Source organism: Lepisma saccharinum, chromosome 22 (genome assembly GCF_977018435.1).
Source record: "Lepisma saccharinum chromosome 22, izLepSacc3.1, whole genome shotgun sequence".
NCBI lineage: Eukaryota > Metazoa > Arthropoda > Insecta > Zygentoma > Lepismatidae > Lepisma > Lepisma saccharinum.
This window is the reverse complement of record NC_139250.1, coordinates 37,320,598-37,344,595: the sequence shown is the minus strand read 5'-3', so window position 1 is coordinate 37,344,595 and position 23,998 is coordinate 37,320,598. Positions and strand designations below refer to the sequence as shown.

At 36.7% G+C, this 23,998-nt stretch overlaps 1 protein-coding gene across 1 annotated transcript in view; it reads right to left on the bottom strand.

The window, feature by feature from the left end:
• Window positions 1-10,149: 10,149 nt before the first annotated feature.
• The window catches only part of LOC146004639 (uncharacterized), a 726,328-nt gene continuing 712,479 nt past the window's right edge, over window positions 10,150-23,998 (bottom strand). The window contains exon 4 of the mRNA XM_083143539.1: window positions 10,150-14,795. Within this exon, the coding sequence (XP_082999665.1) occupies window positions 13,121-14,795 (1,675 nt within the window). The 3' untranslated portion in view covers window positions 10,150-13,120. The remainder of the gene's footprint in view (window positions 14,796-23,998) is intronic.

The following is a 23,998-nucleotide window of genomic DNA, read 5'->3' as shown; positions in this document are numbered from 1 at the left end:
AAAATGACGTGTAGAATTTGAGATTTCCAGAGCCTCGGGAAATTTCCTGACTGGTCGAGAAATTGCGAATATTTCCCGTCCCGGATGTCGGGATTTAAAAAAAAAAAACTCCCGTTCCGATCAATAATATTCTGTCCTGCATAACAATAAGTACCTATCGATATTTATTTTCAATTTGTCTGAAGCCACAAAATGTAAATGGGTGGAAATGCTCATTTGTGTAGTAGATTTCGTGTGTTCAGTTTCTGGCATGGTTTCCTATCTGCATAGTGCAACACTAGCACATAGATTTGGAATTCATTTCATGGATAAATTCACCTCTTACCGTCGTTTCGTCATCACGAGTAAACAACGGATTGGCCCAACCTATACTTCTAATAACCTTGGTTGTTCCCCTACATACAACATCCATCATAAATACAACATGCATACAGTGTTGTGGCAATGTTATCACAACGTTGTTCCCCTACATACAACATTCATCATAAATACAACATGCATACAACATTGTGGCAACGTTAGTATGTTGACTGGGATGGCTTCGGAAAAATGTAATGTACTATCTGTTTACTACCAGAATGTTAGAGGATTACATACAAAATTACACAAACTATACTCTAGTATATCCCTCGACAATTATGATGTAATTATACTAACGAAAACTTGGTTAAATGTAGGTGTATATGATGGAGAGTTCATAGATAAAGGGTACAATGTTTATCATCAAGATCGGGCCCATAAGGGAGGGAGAGGTGTCTTGGTTGCTGTAGCAAACACATTCTATAGAACATGTAGAAATAGTATGTATGAAATTTATATTTGAATGTACAAGCTATTTTTTTTATATCAGTATATTTTCGACCAAAATCACCAATTAAGAAGTTTTAGGATTCTTTTGAATTTGTTGAGGAGATTGCTAACCGGCATAGTTTCAAAGTAATTATTGTTTGTGATTTTAATATTACCACAATAATAGATCATCAATTTAATTTATTGGAAGGTGAACCTATTAGTACCTCTCTTGCTAATTTTTTTTATCAATGGGCAATCTCAAATCTGTTAATCACGTAAAAAATAAAAATGGGAAAACCCTTGATTTTTAATTAACAAATATAAGTGATAGCATGACTCTTATTAGAAATTTACACCTGTTGCTTGAGGAAGACCACCACCACCCATCACTACTTATTCAGGTCTTTGTAAACAAATATGTTACTTGTGTTAAATCAAATCCAGTTACTGTATACAATTATGCAAGGGAAGAATTCTACAATATGTACAAACACTTGGAAATTGAAAAATGGGACAATTAGGTACTTACAAGAATCCCAATGAAACCTTAGACTATTTTTACAAGGTAATTAATGGTGTTATAGACATATATGTGCCGAAAAGATCAATACGTAAAAAACGTTTTTATCCATGTTGGTTTACATCTGATATAATAAGAAACTTAAAATAAAAAGAAACATACAGAAGAAAGATGAAATATTCAGATTATTATCAAACTAAATTTGTTAAATTAAGTAGAAAACTAAAAAGAATGACAAATATAGCATATAAAACATATGTATCAGAAATAGAGAACAATTTAATAATCAACATCAAACCATTTTGGAATTTTATAAGAAACAAGGAAAAAAACAAATAGGAAACTAGCTCGTATGGTTTATAAGGGTAATAGATTGGAAACAAACATAGTAATTACTAATGGTTTTGCTGAATATCTTCGCAATTAGGCAAAAGTAGTACAAATGTGAAGTAAAAAAAACAATCTTAGGAACTCTGAATTTTTGTCTGCAATTTTAGTAAACAAAGTTCCATGAAAATTACCTCTTTCATTACATTTCTATGACAAATGCTAGCAAAAAATGTTCGATTTCTTGATCACGTTGGCACTACCCATCATAGTACTAGCTGCCAGCTGCCACTGTACCATCACATGGGAGCCGCAGTATTTGTCGTGCGAGATGTGTTTTGAATTACCAGGCTAAGTGCACACCATTGGCATTTGTCAAGCGAGATATAATGGAACTCGGTCAATAGGGCATCTGACTATCATGGGAGAGACCTGGGGTTGATCCTCTGTGGGGGAGAACCGGTATATTTTCCACCTGTTCAAACTGCCCAGGTGCCCACCCAGCATCGTATCAAGCAGGTACCTGGAGGAAACTTTGGGGAGTAAAGGTAGCCAGGAACGTGGTGCTGACCACATCACCCCCACCTTCAGCCTTGATCAAGAAAATGTGGGGCCATAACTCCACACCCCCTAGATGCCTTCATTTGTTGGTGCTAAGCACAGGAGAGCACTTTACTTTTAATTCCTCAAAAATCTGTTCCAACATATCAAACTGTCACGAAAATAAGTAGACCACGTGACCTACAATTTAAGATAATAATTTAAAAGTACAATGGAAGTATAAGTTTTGGCATATTTGGCAGAAAAATGTTCTAGAACAAAAATGCGAATTTTGGGAAACTTAACACTAACAAGTCAAAAAAAGATTACGCCAATTTTTGGTGCCATATCAGTATCTGTCACGTGAGATTGATTGATTTAAAATTTTTGGGCAAGTTGCCACTTATGATCATTATGCACCCTTTACTATATATATGGGGAAAATTTCATTATCTAGAACCCTTACCTTAAAATTAAAAAAGGGGTATGGAAAATAACTTTCCCAAAATAACTTCCAAGATATCACATTCTCACGAAGAGGCGTAGGCCATGTGACTTACAATTTGAAACAGTAGTTTCAAAATACGATGAAGGTATAATTTTAGGTATTTGCCAGAAAATGCGTTAAAATGAAAATGTGAAAATTTTGGGGAAGATAATACCAAATAATAAAAAAAATACTCAAATTTGAAAAAAAATCAAGTTCCTACAGATTAGGCATAAATAAAACAAGAATATCAGTAGTAATTTATTGCATTAGTAACAGTGAGCCCTAACCTAATTTTCGGCATAATCACCAGTGTTGTTCTGGCATTTGTTGTTGTATGGCACTAAATTTTGTATGCCCATGGCATATGTGTCTGACAGCAAAGACTGGAACTATCTCTACCGCAGTGTAGGTGTCAAATCCTTGTCCTGCCAGAAGCCTCTTCAGTTGAACAAAGAGATGAAAGTCGGTACATGCAAGGCCAGGGCTGTACAGGGAGTGGTCCAAGATCTCTCACCTGAAGCGATGCAAAGGGCCCCTGTGTACTCAGATGTATGGACGTGTGCACATTCGATTGGCCTTCTGTGAATTGTCTGCACCATCTTCTGACCATACTATCACTCACGACATCCAGTTTGCACACCTCACACAATTGCTGGTGTTCTGTCCCAAATTCTGAGCGTGCAAAAATCTGACTACTACACATAGGCTACATCGCAGTCGGTGGGAGACTGTATGAGAGCTGCAATCTTTAACCTAGAACTGTCCTAAAATGGTTGTATTGCAACTGTACCAGATTACATGTACATGCCACTTCTTCCTGCCCACACGTGTGTGTTGCCCTCTGGCCACTAGTGCTGCGTACAGGCATCATTGGAGTTTTTTTCAGGATGCCCCTCATAAATGAAATTGCAGAAACTGTGCTTAGAAATGCAGACCTTTTTTACAGCATAGGCTCAAACATGGCCATTCACTGACTTTTGTCAGGTTTTGGGGTTAAATATCTCAGATGGGTCCTCTTGAAAAATTCTGAAATTTGGCACAGAGGAAGCCCTGCATGAACCTAACTCACAGTAAAAATCTCAACTTTTCGATTCAACTCGTTTTGGTCAATTTGTCACCTAATTTTTGGCGTTGCAAAGTACGTCAAACTACATACCATACTTAGAATAATTAAGTATTTTCTTTTTCTTTTTTAAATTTGGTTTAAATAAAGCCGCAGAAAATATAGAAACATAAGGGTTTAATACTTGACTTACCATAAATTGAAAATGCAAGGTATGATAATTGAAAATGTGCGACATCTCATTGCAAAAGGTTTGTTTTATTATGTACCCACGACCAGTTGGTGTTGTCAGCTCCAGTTTCTTATTCACTCTCTTTGTTAAATAAGACAGTATTCTTTGTTCATTCACTAAGTTCCTAAGTAAATTATCATAAACCTTCAGTTCATCACACATATTTTTTCTTGACCAAGTGGTAGCAATCAAACCGATGATTCTGATCTTTTCAACATTAGTTTTCGCTAATTTACATTTTTCTTCTTATAATTCCCATTATATGATTGTTCTGGCCATGCAAAGGATTGTCACACTAGCCTTCCTTATCTTCAGTTCTAATACTTTGTGAAAAGCAACTTTCCAGTTTCCTTTGCACTCCTTGTATGATGTGAATAGTTTTTCGAGCAAGAGCACTTTGTTTTTCTGCAATCAGCCTCCTCAGTTTTGAAACAGGAGATGTATAAAAAACAGAACAGACTTCATGCATTTCCTTTAGTTTTTCTTGTGTTGGCACAAAGCTATCATTTACATTCTGGCATTTAAGTGAGTCACTTTCTCCAGATATGAAAATTTTACTCCAACATGTCAGGCATGTTTATTTAACTGGTATAACGCTTTCTTGACACTATGATGCAAATTTATTTTAAAAATTCCCTTACTGAACTTTTTTTAAGAGGTACTTCTGAAGATTACAAACATACTTTACCATATAAAAAACCTACTTTCAATGATATTTGCATATTGTCTCTAAGCCATCCACCTGTAGTCTTGACCTAAGAAGTGTTTTATAATTTTCACTGAGTTCGTTAACATTAATTAGGTCTTTGGGAATCTTACCAAAAGTGTATTTATGGCAGTCCTCTCCAGTTAAAAATTCTAGAGAACACTCCATTTCCAGTCACAGATAATGGACTTTCACAAGTCGCTACTTTTGGCACATTAAGCAAAGGAAGAATGACAGCTGAGATTGTCCATGCATAGATCAATCCAGCCTTGTCTCACATCCTATCAAAACATATATCTGAATCTTCTGCTGTGCATGACTCACATCTACTTCAACGAATGTCTTTTCTTGAAACAAAATATGTGGAAAATAAAGAAAACTAAAAAATAATATATTCTACCAGCTTTGACCCTCCAAAATAAATAGCTTACTTTCAGTGGAGTGCCCAAGGAGGGGTTGGTGCATCATAACCCAATACCTTCGACGGAGTATTCCATAAACAATTACATCAAAGGCAGGATAATGTGGCAAAACAGGGCTGTATACTAAAAACGTATATATATGTAACCCCCCCCCCCTTTCCGAAATTCCTGGGCATGCCATTGCTATCTTAAGCTACATTTTAAAAAAATCTGGGAGAAGCTCAGTTTCGGAGCTGACAACACTAACCCGTCATGGGTACCTAATAAATCAAACCTTTTGCAATGAGATGTCGCAGATATTCAATTGTCATACCTTGTAATTTCAATTTATGGTAAGTCAAGCATTAAACCCTTATGTTTCTATATTTTCTGATGCTTTATTCAACCCAAATTTAAAAAAGAAAAAGAAAATACTTCATTATTCTTAGTATGGGATGTAGTTTAACCTTACTTTGAAAGGTCAGAAATTAGGTGACATATTGACCAAAACTAGTTAAATCTAAAAGTTGAGATTTTTACTGTAAGTTAGGTTCATGCAGGGCTTCCTTTGTGACAAATTTCAGAATTTTTCAAGAGGACCCATCTGAGATATTTAACCCCAAAAACTGACAAAAGTCAATGAACGGCCATGTTTGAGCCCATGCTGTAAAAAAAGGGTTGCATTACTAAGCACTGATATTTTATTTACAGACACCCTGCAGGCAGGAATACACATGAAAAAAAAAATCAAGCCTTAGAATAAACCCCTTTATTGAAAACATCACATTTTCCAACTATTGTTACCTCAATTCCCACCATAATTTTCGTACTTACGATGCAATTTTAAGCAAAACATACTTGAATATCATAGAGTGTATACTTCACTAGCCACAAAATGAATTTTGTTTCAGGTGTCTAGCTCTAATGGTTTTAAAGATATTAAGGTTTGTGAAAAGTGCTACATGAGCCCAAAAAAAAAAAAAAAAAAATTTGCGCCATGTTGGAAAAATGGCTGTCCCAGGAGAACTAAAGACAATATTTTTTTGAACATGGGTTTTGATATCTAGAAACATGTATAAACGTATGTAGTAAAAATGAAATAATTTTTCTAAGATGGTCATGAAACCACCATTGGATCATTTGGCATGGAATGATCCTTAGCTAAATCAGGTACCTATACAATGCAATTCCATAAATTGCTTGCATTAAATTTCTAATACCTACATACCCTTTTCATCAGCAATAACGGTATAACTGCATGTTGTCAGTTTCACAGTACTTCACTTGGATATACCTTACTGAAGCAGATATCCCATCGATAATGTAAGGAAATATGACACTTTCTTTTGTACAATTCAATTATTTCACTTATATGCAAGAGTTAAGTTGTTTGCTTTACAGAGAAGAGAGTAGCTTTATGCATCGAAAAATGAGTCTGCACTCATGGTTCTTGCAAGCAGAGGGTTCCAAACCTCAGTGGAAATACCAACATATAATACCAAGAATGGATAAGGAGACTGATAAATTATAAAATGTATTTCTTAATCAATGACTCTTCACTCTAATCTCATTTAGTTGTAACATAAAAAATAATCAAGTATTTTATTTTAAACTTACCGTGTATGATAAAATTCCATAATCCTTACCTACCTTGTGAATTGTAATCATTTTCCAAATTCACTAATTTGCAGTTTGAATTCAAATAATAGAGAATTGTGAAATTGTCAATTTCATAGAAGATAATATTGATACTTAACAAAAAAATCCATACCTGGATCTGTATGAGTTTATTATTTCCATCTGAAAAACATCAATTTAGTTTGTAATTGTCATGGAAAACCTGGAAAAGTCAGGGAATTTCATTTCTGCTTGTTTGTAGCCACCCTGTATACTCATATTTATGTAATAGGACACAGACTGTGTATAGTGAAGGTACGAGGGGCGATCAGGTTGCTCCGACCCTAACATAGAAGGAATGACGTCATGATTGATTTTTTATTTTGTTATAGTTTAGTGATCCTTTATATGCTTTCAATCTGAATTGCAAGTCTAAGTAACGTACAGTTTTCTTTTTACAGGGCTTTAACTGAGTGAAGTTGTGTCAATGTGCCAGAATGGAGAAAACTGAGGTGAGAGCGGTGATCAAATATTTTGTGAAGATGAAGTGGACGGTATCCAAAATTCATGAGGACTTGGTGGATACATTAGGGGACAGTGCTCCTTCATACAGTATGGTGAAGAGATGGTGTCGTGAGTTTAATTGTGGGAGAGAGTCGTGTGAGGATGAACATGCAGGTGGAGCACCAAAAACTGTCATGACGACCGAAAACATTAACAAAGTCCACGATGTCGTGCTGAAGGATCGTCGAGTCACTATCCGTCATGTTGCTGAGATGTGTGGCCTGTCATATGGCACTGTGCAAGACATAATTACCCAGGAAATGCAAATGAAAAAAATTCCTGCAAGATGGGTCCCTCGAAACCTCACCCCAGATCAGAAGCACACCCGAGTGCTCATCAGTCAAAAACTTCTTGACAAGTTTCGTGCTGATATAGACTATTTCCTTGCCCGATTTGTAACTATGGATGAAACATGGGTCCATAACTTCCACCCAGAAACAAAATCACAAAGCATGGAGTGGAAACACCCACATTCTCCACCAACGAAGAAGTTCAAGGTGCAAACGTCAGCCAAGAAGGTGATGGCCTGAATTTTCTGGGACTGCAAGGATGTCCTTCTTGTGGACTATCTACAAAGAGGCCAAACCATCACTGGCACATACTACAGTGACCTAATCAAGAAATTACGTGATTCCATCAAGAAAAAGAGGCGTGGGATGTTGACCCGTGGCGTGCTCCTTCACCAGGACAATGAACCTGTCCACACCTCACGCATTGCAAGGGCCGCTATCGCAGATGCATCGTTCGAATTGCTGCCCCACCCACCCTATTCCCCAGATTTGGCCCCCAGTGATTTCCATTTGTTCAAACATTTGAAGAATGACATTCGTGGGCAAAAATTTTCTGATGATTCTGAGGTGGTAAGGGCTGTGGACTCATGGTTGGAGGACCAGTCGTAAGATTTTTTTTGCAAGGTATCCACGCGTTGGAGCACCGATGGGAGAAGTGCATTGGAGTTGCAGGGGAGTATGTTGAAAAATAAAAAAACAATTGAAACCCTATTGGCGCTCTTTCTATGTTAGGGTCAGAGCAACCTGATCGCCCCTCGTAACTACTTTAAGGGAAGAATATTGAAATATGGTGTACCACAAGGTTCTGTATTAGGACCTCTTTTATTTAATATATACAGTATATTAATGACTTACCAGTCAATATATACTGCTGGACAAAAAAAAATGGACACCTTGATATTTGACATCTGAATTGCAATACTTATGAATTACACTCTCAGTTAAGTATTGAACAATTGAACATTCATTATTGAACATTTTCCATTTATTATTTATCTATTTATTTATTTATTTACTCGTATTTACTTATTTGGAACACCTAGTAGGCTTAAAATCAATTTCAAGCAATTTTGTTTTAATCCATTGATTTTCAATTTTTGTTTATGTCATTTTGTTTAATGTCTAGAGAGCGATGAATTTTGGGTCATAGTAACCATAGAAACAGATATTATTGACATTGTCATTGCTGGTATTTTTCTTGCCAGTGTATTGTAAGTTTGCTAGCTTCAAAATGAGACGTAAACAGGTAGTAAAAGCAGTAACGCTTCGTGATGATGGTCGTAGTGTACACTATATTGCTTGGATGCTAAATATAGCACGAAGTACTATCCATGAAGCTCTCAGATGATACGATGCAACTGGTTCCTATGGTTGAAGACCGGGTTCTGGTCAGAAACGATGCACAACAGCACGGGAAGATCGTTTAATGCATATCATAGTCTTAAGAGACCGTTGTACGACTTCAAATGGCATGAATATGTGTATAGAAGACCTAATGAGCGTTATGCACAATGTTGTTTCATTGAAATAACACCCTTTGGAGGCGGTGATGTCATAGTCTGGGGAGGTATCTCTTTACAAGGACGTACAGAGTAGGTTCTTGTACAGAATGGGGCAATGGCAGCTTGCAGGTATATTACAGAATGTGTGGCAGATCATGTAGTATCATATGCACCATTCACAGGCCCGAACTTTGATTTTATGCATAACAATGCACGTCCTCACATTGTGAATATTGTCATGGAGTACTTGGACAAAGTTGCGATTACGCGATTAGAATTGCCACCACAAAGTCCGGACCTAAATCTGATAGAGCACATCTGGGATCAACTGAAACGACATATCAGAAACTGCGCAATAGTTCCAGAAACAATTGAAGAGCTAAGACTTGCTATTCAAGAAGAATGGGAGCAATTGAACCAATAAGTGATTGCCAAACTTATTCGAAGTATGCCACGGCAGTTACAAGCTTTAATTGATGGCAGGGGAAGTAACACCCGCTACTAGACAGCTTATATACCCGACCAGTACCAGTTAACAATATAAAAAAAAAATATTGGTAAGATTTCCATTTTTCTTTTTTTTTTGGTAGTTTTCTGTAACTTTCGTTTTTGTTCTAATTTATCTTACTAACAATAAATTTTAATTTGCCTTCTGTTGAATATATTCAGGTTTTCTTATTTCCAATAATTTCTTTAGTTAGCCTTCAAATCAGAATTCATGCGTTACCATAAAAAATGCAAGTGTCAGTTGTTCTTTTTGTGTAGATAATGATCAAAGTGATGGATATTTATTTGCAGATGACTTTGCACTTAAAGTGAATTCACAGAATAAAAAAGATAAAGTCGAACAAATATTTTTAAAAACTGGTGTAGCAGTCAATAATATAGCTCTGAACCTACAGAAAATTAGTGAAATAAATGTTACTTATAATAATAAGGCAGGAATAGGAGGCACGAAGCAATTAAAATTCTTAGATCTATATATTGATACACATCTAACATGCATAGATCATATTAATTATACAGCTAAAAAATATCATAATATATATATATATATATGTTACGTAGACTGAGTGGATGTGTAGATAGTGATGTACTACTGAAAGTATACTATGTTCAGATTCATAGCATTTTGAATTATGATGTGCAAGTATGGGGTAATAACATGCAAATAAATAAAATATTTAAATTTTTAAAAAAAGCAGTGAGAATAATCTGCAAGGCTCATACTGTTGCATACTCATAATCACACTGTTGCCCTTTATTTGTTGAGTTGGAAATACTCAGTCTACCATGACTCTATATCTAGAAGATTTTATATTTAGTACATAATAATATACAAAAGTTTCTGACAAACAGTATAAATCATCAATACAATACAAGAAATCGAGACAATCTAAGTATAAGAAGATACCAACATAGTAAATCCCAAAAAAATATGACATATATGGTAGTGAAAATTTAGAATCAACTACCACAAATCTTAAAAATCTCTACAAATCAATAGTTTTAAGAAGTTTATTCCAAAAATTTTAAAAAATGAGTGTCTTTATGAAGTTAATGAATACTACTCAATAGATTTTGAGAAATATTTGCTCAAAGAATTTTATACTTGAGATCTTGATACATAAATTTTGTCCTTATAACATGAAACTAGTAATTATTTATTATATTTAATGTATAAATAAATAATAAAAGTTGAAGATGTCGATACATTCTTGTAATGTCTTATGGCAATAAAGATCTTATCTTATCAAAGAAGAAAGCAGCTATACTGCCAAGTATTAACATGAAAAACTGCTAAAAAGATAAATACCTTGAGATAGAGCAATTACTTCGAACAAAAATTTTATGATCAAAAAAATAAAAGTTCACGTCTAATTTTTACCAAGGAAAAGATTAGTTACAGAAAAAAAAGTTTGGTTAAAAGGGAAATAATACACAAATCCACTCCAAGGACTACAAAATTCACTTTACGGAGATGAAAGTCCCATCTGTGGAAAAGCCAATTTTAAAAATTGCTTGGAGCAAATGATCTTGGCCAAGGTAGCATTTGATTACATTCTTGAAGGACAATTTCTCATTATTTTTACAAAGTTTCAACAATTTTTTTTTTTTTTTTAAACCATCTCCTTGTTCATTTTAAGAATGAACCATATAATTATGGATCAAGGTCACAGGATTTTATTGGGAGTTAAATATATATTTTCTAAACCGTATTACAGTACATAATATACAAAGCCAATACGTACATATTCACACTTTCGGAAAAAGAAGTTTAGAAAGAGACAATATTCAATAATCTGTGATGCAAAACAAACATATCTAAAGTCTGTATCTTCCAAAGTAGGTTGTGTAAAGTGGGTTAACCCCTTCAGACCTGATTTTTTTTTCAATAACAAAAAAAATTTTAAAAAATGCTGAAATGTAGCTATAAATGTAGCCCTGATTACAAAAACAACATAATTTATTTTTTCTCAAAACATATCCATACATTTTTGGCATGTACATGATCTAATCTAAATCTATGTTAAAGTGAAACAAAATGTAGGATATTTTCTTTCAATGTAGTCAACAATTCCCACCACCATTGATATTTACTCTCTATTTTCTGTCGATGATAACAGGTGTCAGTAGCTTAGCGATTTCTCAGAAGAAGAAATGTACAAAATCATGCGGAAAAAAATCAAACGCTGAAACATTTGCTATCACGCATTAAAAAAATAATAAAAGTGATGTACATGATCACGTACAAAGGGTCTGAAGGGGTTGAAGTTTCTGTGTTAATAATTACATTAGCTGTATATTTCATTATCAGCAAATACGAGCATAATCTAGTCCTTCAGATGTACTTTATTGGGATGTGTGATCAATTAGATAATTTTCCATGATATTTTTATTTTCTTTGCAAATTCCCTGAGATTTTAAAGGTTCCAGCTTTCCAGGTGTGTCGGTACCCTGCATATGTACACAAACTCCTTTTAGTGGCAAAATCTTTGTTTCAAAGACTTCTCCTTAGTATGAACTCTCACATGCCTAATAAGATTGCTTCTAATGACAAAATCTTTGTTGCAAATTAACAATTGAAATGCTTATCTTTGGTGTGAACAATCCTCATACGTACATTAAGATACTCTTGAAGGACATAATCTTGGTTGCAAATTGAACAATTGAAAGGCTTCTCTTTGGTGTGAAACCTCATATATATGTGCATTAAGAGACCCTTTTTGAGAAAAACTTTTATTGCAAATTGAAAAAAGGAATGGCTTCTCTTTGGTGTGAAGCCTCATATGTACACTGAGTATCCCTTTAATGACAAAATTATTGTTGCAAATTGAACAGTTGAAAGGCTTCTTCTTGGTGTGAAGCATCCTCATATGTACATTAAGATGCTTTTTAAGGACAAAATATTTGTTGCAAATTGAACAATCGAAAGGTTTCTCTTTGGTGAGAACAATCCTTATACGTACATTAAGATGCTCTTTAAGGACAAAATCTTGGTTGCAAATTGAACAATTGAAAGGCTTCTCTTTGGTGTGAAACCTCATATGTATGTGCATTAAGAGACCCTTTTTGAGAAAAACTTTTATTGCAAATTAAACAAAGGAAAGGCTTCTCCTTGGTATGAACTCTCACATGCCTAATAAGATTTTGTCTAAAGGTAAAATCTTTGTTGCAAATTGAACAACAAAAAGGTTTCTTGTTGGTGTGAAGCCTCATATGTTCATTAAGACTCCCTTTAACAGCAAAATATTTGTTGCAAATTGAACAATTGAAAGTCTTCTCTTTGGTGTGAAGCTTCATATGTACATTGAGACTCCCTTTAAGGCCAAAATCTTTGTTTCAAACTGAATAATTGAAAGGTTTCTCCTTGGTATGAACTCTCCCATGACTAATAAGATTGCCTTTATTGACAAAATCTTTTTTGCAAATTGAACAATTGAAAGGCTTCTCTTTGGTGTGAAACCTCATATGTACATTAAGAGACCCTTTTTGAGAAAAACTTCTATTGCAAATTGAACAACAAAAAGGTTTCTCATTGGTGTGAAGCCTCATTATGTTCATTGAGACTCCATTTAATAGCAAAATCTTTGTTGCAATTTGAAAGGCTTCTCTTTGGTATGAAGCCTCATATGTACATTGAGACTCCCTTTAAGGCCAAAATATTTGTTGCGAACTGAACAATTGAAAGGCTTCTCCTTGGTATGAACTCTCACATGACTAATAAGATTGCTTTTAGTGGCAAAATCTTTGTTGCAAATTGAACAATTGAAAGGTTTCTCTTTAGTGTGAAACCTCATATGTACATTAAGAGACCATTTTTGAGAAAAAAGTTTATTGCAAATTGAACAAAGGAAAGGCTTCTCCTTGGTATGAACTCTCACATGCTTAATAAGACTGTGTCTAACGGTAAAATCTTTGCTGCAAAATGAACAATTGAAAGGTTTCTCATTGGTGTGAAGCCTCATATGTTTACTGAGATTCCCTTTTAAAGCAAAATCTTTGTTGCAAATTGAACAATTGAAAGGTTTCTTGTTAGTGTGAAGCCTCATATGTTCATTGAGATTCCCTTTAACAGCAAAATCTTTGTTGCAAACTGAACAATTGAAAGGCTTCTCTTTGGTGTGAAACCTCATATGTACATTAAGAGAACCTTTTTGAGAAAAACTTTTATTGCAAATTGAACAAAGGAAAGGCTTCTCTTTGGTGTGAAGCCTTAAATGTGCATTAAGATGCCATTTTTGAGAAAAACTTTTATTGCAAATTGAACAAAGGAAAGGCTTCTCCTTGGTATGAACTCTCACATGCCTAATAAGTTTGCATTTATCGGGAAAATCTTTGCTGCAAATTGAACAATTGTAACACTTCTCCTTGGTGTGAAGCCTCATATGTACATTGAGACTCGTTTTGTGGAGAAAATCTTTGTTGCAAATTGAACAATTGAAAGGTTTCTCGTTGGTGTGAAGCCTCATATGTACATTAAGATGCCCTTTTTGAGAAAAACTTTTTTTGCAAATTGAACAAAGAAAAGGCTTCTTCTTGGTATGAACTCTCGTATGCACAATGAGATAACGTTTATCAGCAAAATCTTTGTTGCAAATTGAACAATTGAAAGGCTTCTCTTTGGTGTGAAACCTCATATGTACATTAAGATGCTCTTTTCGAGAAAAACTTTTATTGCATATTGAACAAAGGAAAGGCTTCTCCTTGGTATGAACTCTCACATGCTTAATAAACTTTTGTCTAGTGGTAAAATCTTTGTTGCAAATTGAACAATTGAAACACTTCTCCTTGCTGTGAAGCCTCATATGTACATTGAGACATTTTTTAAGGACAAAATCTTTGTTGCAAATTGAACAATTGATGGGCTTATTGGTATGAATTCTTAAATGCCTATAAAGAATGGGCTTATCAGCAAAATTTTTGTTGCAAATTGAACAATTAAAAGGCTTCTCTCTTGTGTGAACTCTTTCATGAATTATGAAACCTGATTTGTAAGACAAAAATTTGTTGCAGATGGAACATATATATTGCTTCCTCCTGTTATCATTTTTGGTGTGGTCAGTACATGCTCTGGTTTGAAGGGAGATTGCTGAAGTTTGCATCTCAAATTTTCCTATCCCATTTGTATTTTCTGTATTATTTTCTGGGTGCCCTTGTTCACCTAACTCTTCTGCAGATACTAGCAGATGTGTAATTGACCTTGGGAGTTCTTGAATCCCTCCTTCTACATAGTTCTTGTTCAAGTATCTGAAAAAAAAATAGAATAACACATAAATGTAGTGTCACTTCTTAAGCAGGTAATGTATTTTACATACAGATCATTGAAGACAGAAGATAGTAGAATAGACTGTTAATGAGGACATACTCATAGAAATGTAAATATGTTTTTGATTCAACAAATAATATTAATATATTTTTCTTACCACTTAGACCAAATTTTAATCTCAATATTAACGTTGTTTTTAAGAGCAAAAAAAATAATGACATTCCTCACAATGCATTTCCTGTGCAATTGTCAATAGTTCGCTTTAGAGACAAGTAAAATTAGACCTCTACAGTACTAAGCAAGTAGAATGGGTGTGTCTGCCCATCATCATCTGACCTTACACACACACACACACATATATATATATATATATATATATATATATATATATATATATGTATGTATGTATGTATGTATGTATATACAGGGTGTTTCTAAAGGTCGTTTACAATGAATGCTTGGGAGGTGATTCCTCGCACGAAAACAAGCAAAAACTGTGAGTTCCATTTTTACGACTGAGGCTTTGTTTCCGAGATAGGAGCCTCGCAAAAGGTGACAAAGTAAAGTCAATGTCACACCTAACTGGGATGAATACTATCACAGATAGAGAGGCAGTTCCAAGGGAATCGTCAAGGAATCATGTGCGCTCAGTCCGGAAGTCACTATGAAAAGTTCACTGCACGCATGCGCAATGGAGTCCTCAAAGGAATTGGGGATTTCCAGCAAGAACAATGCATGGAAAGGGTATGTAACACAACAAGAAGGACCGTGACAATGAGAAATGCGTTAAAGACAACACATCCCGACTTCAAACATCAAAACATGAGCACGGAACACAAAATGTGAAAAGTTGAGCATGGTTGCATACCCCAGTTACATGCGAAGAATGAACGAATCATGTCATTTGGCATACGAGAGACACATTACTCCACCAGGAGGAGGGAAAGAAAAACACAATAGCAGATGATTGCGACGTGTATTTTTACATGTGACAACTATGTAATACCCCCCCCCCCCCCACACACACAACAAACACCAAATGCTACAATGTCTTATGCACAGACAGTGCGTGTCACTGTACACCGACTGAAGATGTCACTCACCACACAAAGGGGGTGGGGAGCAATACCAAGAGTATTCGCACACAATCACTGTGAGGTAAAAGAGACCAGTTTTGGAAGCGCTGTGCAGGAGAGTCTGGCTCTCGTAGTCTACGTTTGACCTTCATGACTGCTGTACCCGCAAGAGAAGCTCGAAGGGTTGGTTCTCTCCGGCAGTCGTCCCAGTCGTGTTGCAGGTGCTGGGATATGATCAGCATTTCGCTCTAGGTTGTCATACGCATTGAAGAGTACTAGTATGTTGTATTGAAAGAAGTTGACGTGGTGGAGTGGGCAAGTCAAGTATTGCAACAATTGTCTGTGGTGTTCGTACGGTGATACGGCCAATTTGTGCAGTGTGCCAGTGTTAAAAAAAAAAAAAAAACAAAAAAAAACGATACTTTGCAGTTCCAGCTCCCTATTACACAGATGGCTGCGTATACAGCCCAGCAGCTAGCAGACATGCATCTCATGTATGGGGAGGCACGTTGTAATAGCCATGAGGCAAGGCGTCTTTATGGAGAATGCTTTCCACATAGACATTTACTGTCTCAAACCTTCTTACAGGTAGTGGACAGTCGACTGCGTGAAACAGGGTCAGTGTTACCGTCGCGGCAAGAAGTTGGAAGACCCCAAAGTGTACGCACACATCAGTTTGCAGAAGATGTGTTATAGCCTGACAAGTTAAGTCCCGATATGCGCAGATCGCTGCAGAGCACTTTTTATTACGTCATCCTCCCCACCACTCTTCTACTCACTGGTCTGGCATTGAGAGTACCAGTGGTGTCAACTCAGCAAAATTAAGCTAAAACAAATATGACAAACGATTTTCACTGTTTAGCATGACGGTGGATGCAGGCTCCTATTATATCAGTGGTTCCTTTTATTTAATCCGGCCTTTGAAAATGCGTGCGGTGTGCCGATCATAAACTGTAGTATTACGCACGTGCGTTAAGGTTTATAACGAAGAGAAACTACAGGGCGAATGACTTCATTTTCTAAATGCGACATCAAGCAGTGGCCTTTTTTTTTTCTTTTTTAACAGAGTGGGGATGGTGGTTCGTTTGTTTATCGTACAACAATCACTAGGAGAAGGCAATCTGATAACACGCTTGCCTGTGTTCTATTCTAAAGCATTGAAATGTTCATGCTCTTTACTCTTGGCTGCAAGATTCTTCCTTTGAAAGAGATAGATGGACTTATGGACGAGCGTGTAGATGAACTGATAATTAGACTTGGTGAAGCCAATTCAGACACGGACACAGATTCATCAGTAGACACAGACTCGGATGAGTGGGAGAGTGAAACTCTAGAAGGAAAACTAGAAAGCATTTAGAAGGTGAGCTCAGTTCTATCGTTTATATATTTTTCATTTTTCTATCATTATATTTCATACATTTCTTGTGCTGGTAAGAAATATCCCTAATATAACTTAATTCATTTAAGGTTTAAAGGGAAAATATCAAGATGTATTTAGAATTTAGCGTAATCAATAGGTAGCATAGGTGAGGTGAGGGGATACTAATTCATGCCTTTCACATTCAAAATTCGTTGAAAATTCTCCGACGATTCTGCTCCCTCCAGGTTGCAACACTGCAAACCAAAGTCGCCGCAGACAATGGAGTGGGGAAATGTGATGTGCGCAAACAATGGATTGCAGCATCTTGTTTTTAAACTTGTCAAGTTATAACAGCGGTCGCAGAACATCCTGGCACCAGTACGCGCATGCTCGCTCAGGCACGAAACACGTCTCATGTGAATCTTTGGCGAGTGTTGTCAGAGGAAGGAATGCACCCTTTTAAACTGCAGAAAGTACAAGAACTGTTACCTTGTGACTTTCTCCCTCCTATGGAGTTTTGCCAATGGTTGTTGCATCAGCTGGACACAAAACCTCACTTCGGGGCAAAGGTATTGTGGACAGATGAAGCCATTTTCACCAGGATGGATGTCTTCAATAGTAGAAATAGTCATGTCTGGGACTTTGACAACCCACATGCACTGTTTATGGCCCATCACCAGCACAGGTTTTCAGTGAATGTGTGATGCGGGGTAGTACAAGATCATTTAATTGGACCATACATTCTCCCTGTTCGCATGAATGTTCGCACGTATCATGCATTTCTTAGTGAGGTTCTGCCTGAACCGTTGGAGACCGTACCTTTCGCACTGCAGCAAGAAATGTGGTACCCACACGATGGGGCACCAGCTCATTTCGATCGTAATGTACGACATTTCCTGCATGACTTCTTTCGCAATAGGTTCATTGGTAGGGATGAGCCTGTTCCTTGGCCACCGAGGTCGCCAGATCTCAACCCTCTCTATTTTTTCTTCTGGGGAGAAATTAAAACCCTCGTATACGACACACCTGTCATATCAGCTCAGGTCCTCGTTGCTCGCATCAATGTTGCTGCCGCGACGGTAGCAGATACACCTAGCTTGTTTGCTCGTTCTCGACAATCCTTGATATGTCGCTGTCAGCTCTGCATAGAAGTGAACGGCCGACATTCTGAAAACTGTCTGTGATTATCGCCCTCGGCAAATCCCAGTGAGAACACTCTTGGTATTGCTCCCCACCTACTTTGTGTGGTGAAAGTGACATCTTCAGTTGGTGTACAGTGACACGCACTGTCTGTGCTTAAGACATTGTAGCATTTGTGGTTTGTTTGTGTGTGTGTGTGTGTGTGTGTGTGTGTGTGTGTGTGTGTGTGTGTGTGTGTGTGTGTGTGTGTGTGTGTGTGTGTGTGTGTGTGTGTAGGGGGATATAATACACGTTGTCGCAAACATCTGATTGTGTTCTTCTTTCCCTCCTCCTGGTGGAGTAATGTGTGTCTCGTATGCCACATGACATGATTCGTTCATTCCTCACGTGTAACTGGAGTATGCACTGTGCTCAACTTTTCGGATTTTGTGTTCCGTGCTCATGTCTTGATGTTTGAGGTCGGGATGTGTGGTCTTTAATGCATTTCTCATTGTCACGGTCCTTCTTGCTGTGTCACATACCCTTTCCATGCATTGTTCTTGCTGGAAATCCCCAATTTCTTTGAGGACTCCATTGCACATGCGTGCAGTGAACTTTTCATAGTGACTTCCGGACTGAGCACATACGATTCCTTGATGATTCCCTTGGAACCGCCTCTCTATCTGTGATAGTATTCATCCCAGTTAGGTGTGACATTCACTTTACTTTGTCACCTTTTGCGAGGCTCCTATCTCGGAAACGAAGCCTCAGTCGTAAAAATGGAACTCTCAGTTTTTGCTTGTTTTCGTGTGAGGAATCACCTGCCAAGCATTGTAAACGACCTTTAGAAACACATATATATATATAACAAGTAACTACTAAGTTCTTGAACATTGGGGCACATGAAGTTTAGCATATCTTGGATGCAAGAGGTAGCTGTGTTTGAAGGTTTTGAAAATTCCTAACAAAACTAGAAAAATTACAAGAAAGCACAGAGACTATTTATAAAAATTCAGTTATTGCTGTTTAATTTCTTGGTATGTCAACTAACTAAATATCTGGCCTTCTTAAACCCAAAGGTTTTGTAACTGAAGCAACACAAACCTTCCATCTGTCCCCATCCAGAGCAAGATTATCTCCTCTTTTCCATACTTATCGATTTCCTTTAAGTCCATCTCAACCTTATTGCTCCATCTTTATCTTGGCCTTCCTACATGTCTCTTACCATCAGGTTTCCCAACAAGAATCCTGTAAACTACTCTTCCCTCCCCATTCATGAATTTGACATATTAACGAATACCCACCATATTTATTTAACTCAGCTTGTATTAAATCAATGTCAGGTGCTTTGTTATTCTGTAGCCTCTTAATAGCATCTTTAACTTCAGTCAAGTTAGGTTTTGGAACTAAAGGTTCTGCTGTGTGTACTTAATTTACTTCTGATTTATATCCTACATGAACATTTAAAAGATCGTTATAGTTGTTCTTAATTAAATTTTTGTATGTCTCATTAAATTTTCTCTTTTAGCTGGAAAAAAAATTCTGAATGATAAATGTGAAAATTACACTGACCATAGAGACACTTATATTGTTTACATCTTTTTGGTCCACTTAAAAGTCTAATTGATTCACTGCAAGACCTTCAAAATCCAAATATTTAGAGCACACAGCTTGATTCATGATAAGCATGGCCATATTACAGGGTGGCTCAATAAGTCACTTAACACCCTCAGTACAAGGCCACTGCGGCATGGAATGTGAAAATGGCGATGACCAATCATTGCCTGGCCAAGGGGGAACCACATTGACGCCACCCACATGGTCGGCGGCCATCTTGATGTCCGCCATCTTGAATTCAACTTCAGAATTTTAAATGGGAAGGGGGTCATGAGAAATATAAAAATGGGCTAGAATTTCACGAGAAATGCAATGGTGAAGGTTTTTTCGACGTATCTTTAACCAGTAAAAAGTTATGACTGAATTCTTGTACCAATTTGCTCCTTTTCGAGGTGTTAGAAAAATGCCTTAAAATTTGTTTAGCGCATCGGTAATGCATCGAGATCAAAGTGACATCTAGGGAGAGAAGTTCGCATGCCATTGCACACGATTTTAATCGGATACATCCACGAAGAGCTGCACATTATGAATGGTTGTCGCGAACAATTTACAGTGTGACGCTTCCATTGAATTAAAAGTCCTTCACAGTGACAAGGCTAATGTTTATGTTCATAAGGAAGTTTATAAACAGAATATTCGATGCTTTTTATCTGATAACCCATTTTCGACAGATCAAAGCTGAATGGTTAGTGTTGGTAAGTTAATGGTGTGGCGTGCTGTGTGGAATACGATTGGTTAGTCAATTTTCCATCAACGGAACCTTAAATGCTTAGGGCTACTTGGATTTGTTAAATAAACAGTTTTTTCCATCGTTGCTTATGGAAGAAGGTACTTTTTACAGAGTTTTTTCAATAGGGAAGAACACCAGAACACTTATGGGATCGTTATGAACCAGTTTTTGTCCAAAGTTAGTTATCAGATAAAAAGCATCGAATATTCTGTTTATAAACTTCCTTATGAACATAAACATTAGCCTTGTCACTGTGAAGGACTTTTAATTCAATGGAAGCATCCCACTGTAAATTGTTCGCGACAACCATTCATAATGCGCAGCTCTTCGTGGATGTATCAGATTAAAATCGTTTGCAATGGCATGCGAACTTCTCTCCCTAGATGTCACTTTGATCTCGATGCATTACCGATGCACTAAACAAATTTTAAGGCATTTTTCTAACACCTCGAAAAGGAGCAAATTGGTACAAGAATTCAGTCATAACTTTTTACTGGTTAAAGATACGTCGAAAAAACCTTCACCATTGCATTTCTCGTGAAATTCTAGCCCATTTTGATAAATCACACGACCCCCTTCCCATTTAAAATTCTGAAGTTGAATTCAAGATGGCGGACATCAAGATGGCCGCCGACCGTGTGGGTGGCGTCAATGTGGTTCCCCCTTGGCCTGATAACGATTGGTCATCACCATTTCCATGTTGCGCGCTGCAGTGGCCTTGTACTGGGGGTGTTAAGTGACTTATTGAGCCACCCTGTAGAGAAGGCATTGAATGTCCACCATCACTGTACAGGTAGATTCAATCTCAGCGCTCCATATTTGCAATGAACACACATGCTCCTCTACATTAACCTTACACACTAAGCACAAGTTGAAGATACACCTGTATAACAGTACCTGTGCACCCCACCATGAACTCCACATAAGCCAAGGATATAATAGTGACAACTGTAGCCTAAAGGAAGAGCATAAATGACAATAATGTGGCAGGTTGTTTTCACGGTGCTAGACTTCTGCGTGATTATTTCATCGTGTCGTGTCTCTGCTGTTTGTTTAGCTTTCCAGACTGGATTACTACTGCTTTCAATTAGTTGCCAAACTGGTCTCACACTGCTACAACACTGAAGATCCCACCAGACTACAAATCCAGGACTCCTTGCACCAGAGGTGAGAGTGCCAACCATTAGGCTACATGGGTGTCATAATATGTTATAATATTTTGCTGTTTTCCATGACCCCATTATGCTACTCATTCATAGCTCTCCAATTTCCTCATTATGGTAGCCAGCAGGCCAAAATATCAGGAGATAAATTCTTTTGCTTTCTCCTAGTAGACTCAAACCTGCACACATCCCGTAGCCAGAGCCCAAAGCCTGATGCTTTAGACCACAAGGAAGTGCTGCAGGAACACAGTACTTTGTGAAAAAAACTATTTGAGCTAGAAAGTTCATTTTGAACTCATTTTAAAGCTCTTTTAAAGGACTCTCCTATGATGTTCATGCAACACAGCCATATTTAGAAAACAAAATTTTAGTTTTCTTTTCCAAAATTTATTTTTCAAAATTTCAAAAACTTTGAAAATTTTAAAAAATATATGTGTTATGGAAAAACCTTTTGTAAGCATATGTGTAAAATTTCACGGTGGGACAATCATGGGATCATAGTCTAAAGATACTTCTTCACAACTGCACTGAATTTCTAGATGGTAATATCAAAGCTTGGGCTACATGTTTCAATTCTCATTCTACTTGTTTAACCCTAATACTTCTATACTTTATTTACAGTTATCTTGTGCTGAAAAAAACAGTTGTTTACCTGTTTTAAACCAAATTTACAGTTAATCTTTAAGTAAGTAGGCTAAAATATGAATGTGTGTCTCTTATACAGCTATTTTAAAAAGTCCTCTAACCAGTGTATTTCAGCCTTGAGCAAAAAGTTGTGATGACCTCTAAATTTCAACTGTACTGAAGCTGTAGACACATCCAGCAGGTGTCCATGCATAAACACTGTACATGCAGGAATAATCTGTATGTCCGGGACAACTGGATACTAGGTGGTAATGGGTCACTTGGGTGCAAAATATAAGAAGGTAACTTTCAGGTTAGTGGTGTCTACATGTGTTACAAGAATACATGTTACCCAAGAATTATCATCATATTCTACAGTGATGTAGTCTGAATTTAATTTTGGCACTGCACAAGGATTGCTACATCTTGGCTATAAAGCCATTAGTCTTTAGTTTTAACGGTAACTCACAGAAATCCTCCACAAATTCTTCACCATCTTTTGCCTCTCTCTCCATTGAACATCGGTGAACTGTTAACAACTGTTTGCATGCGATTTCAAAAAATGATTCTTCTAAATAAGGATCCAAACTCTCTCTTAATTCATATACTCCATGACATTCTGCACAATAATTTGTGAAGCACTCTGTTCCGAAGAGGATTACACAATCTTGGACAAACGCATGTTGTGTGTATTCAGTACCCTTCATTGGTCTTTAACAGAGTTTTTCTTTTTCAAAATTAACTCCATTCATCATGAGCTTCACATATTGATGGGTGACACACACGTATTATACAAGTCTTATTTTTAACAGCCAAAATACATTTTTTGGCCTCTGTTCACAGAATTTTGAAAAACCTATTTTCTTACTCAGGTATTTAGTTTTAAAGTGTTGATAAATTTTGTAACAATTAGGTACACGGAGTCTTTTCTGAACGTGAATTTTCACACACTGAAACTACATCTGCCTTTTTTGGCATGATACTACTTACTTCATCATTGTTGCAGATGTCCTTAACCAATAATACTGCCTCTTCATTAAGTTGTCCTGCCAGGTTTTGGATAAGGAGAGTATACCTTTTAAGGAAACCAGTTTTTCACTCTACTTGCCGTGTAGTCTGTAACACCTTTGAACTCATTCATTATCATAACTCTAGAACAACTTTTAGGTATCTGTACAGGGATTAACTTTGTCACAAAATTTTGCTTCATTTTCTCCAATTTGGATTTTGAATTAAACTGTTGAGTGGGAAACCTTCATATCACCAGGTGACTCACCTAATTAAGAAAGAGATTTGTTTAACAACTGAAGTGAAGTGTTTGAGTCAAATATCTTGGTTTTCACCACTGGGGCTTGCCATTGCATTTTCATCAACAGAAGGTTCTTTAGTTTTAAATTCAGAAGGTGTCTTTCTGCACTTGTCACATATTTTCATTCCTGATTTCATATTAAAACTTTTTAAAGAAGGCATCCATATGGTAGCATTACCAGTTCTG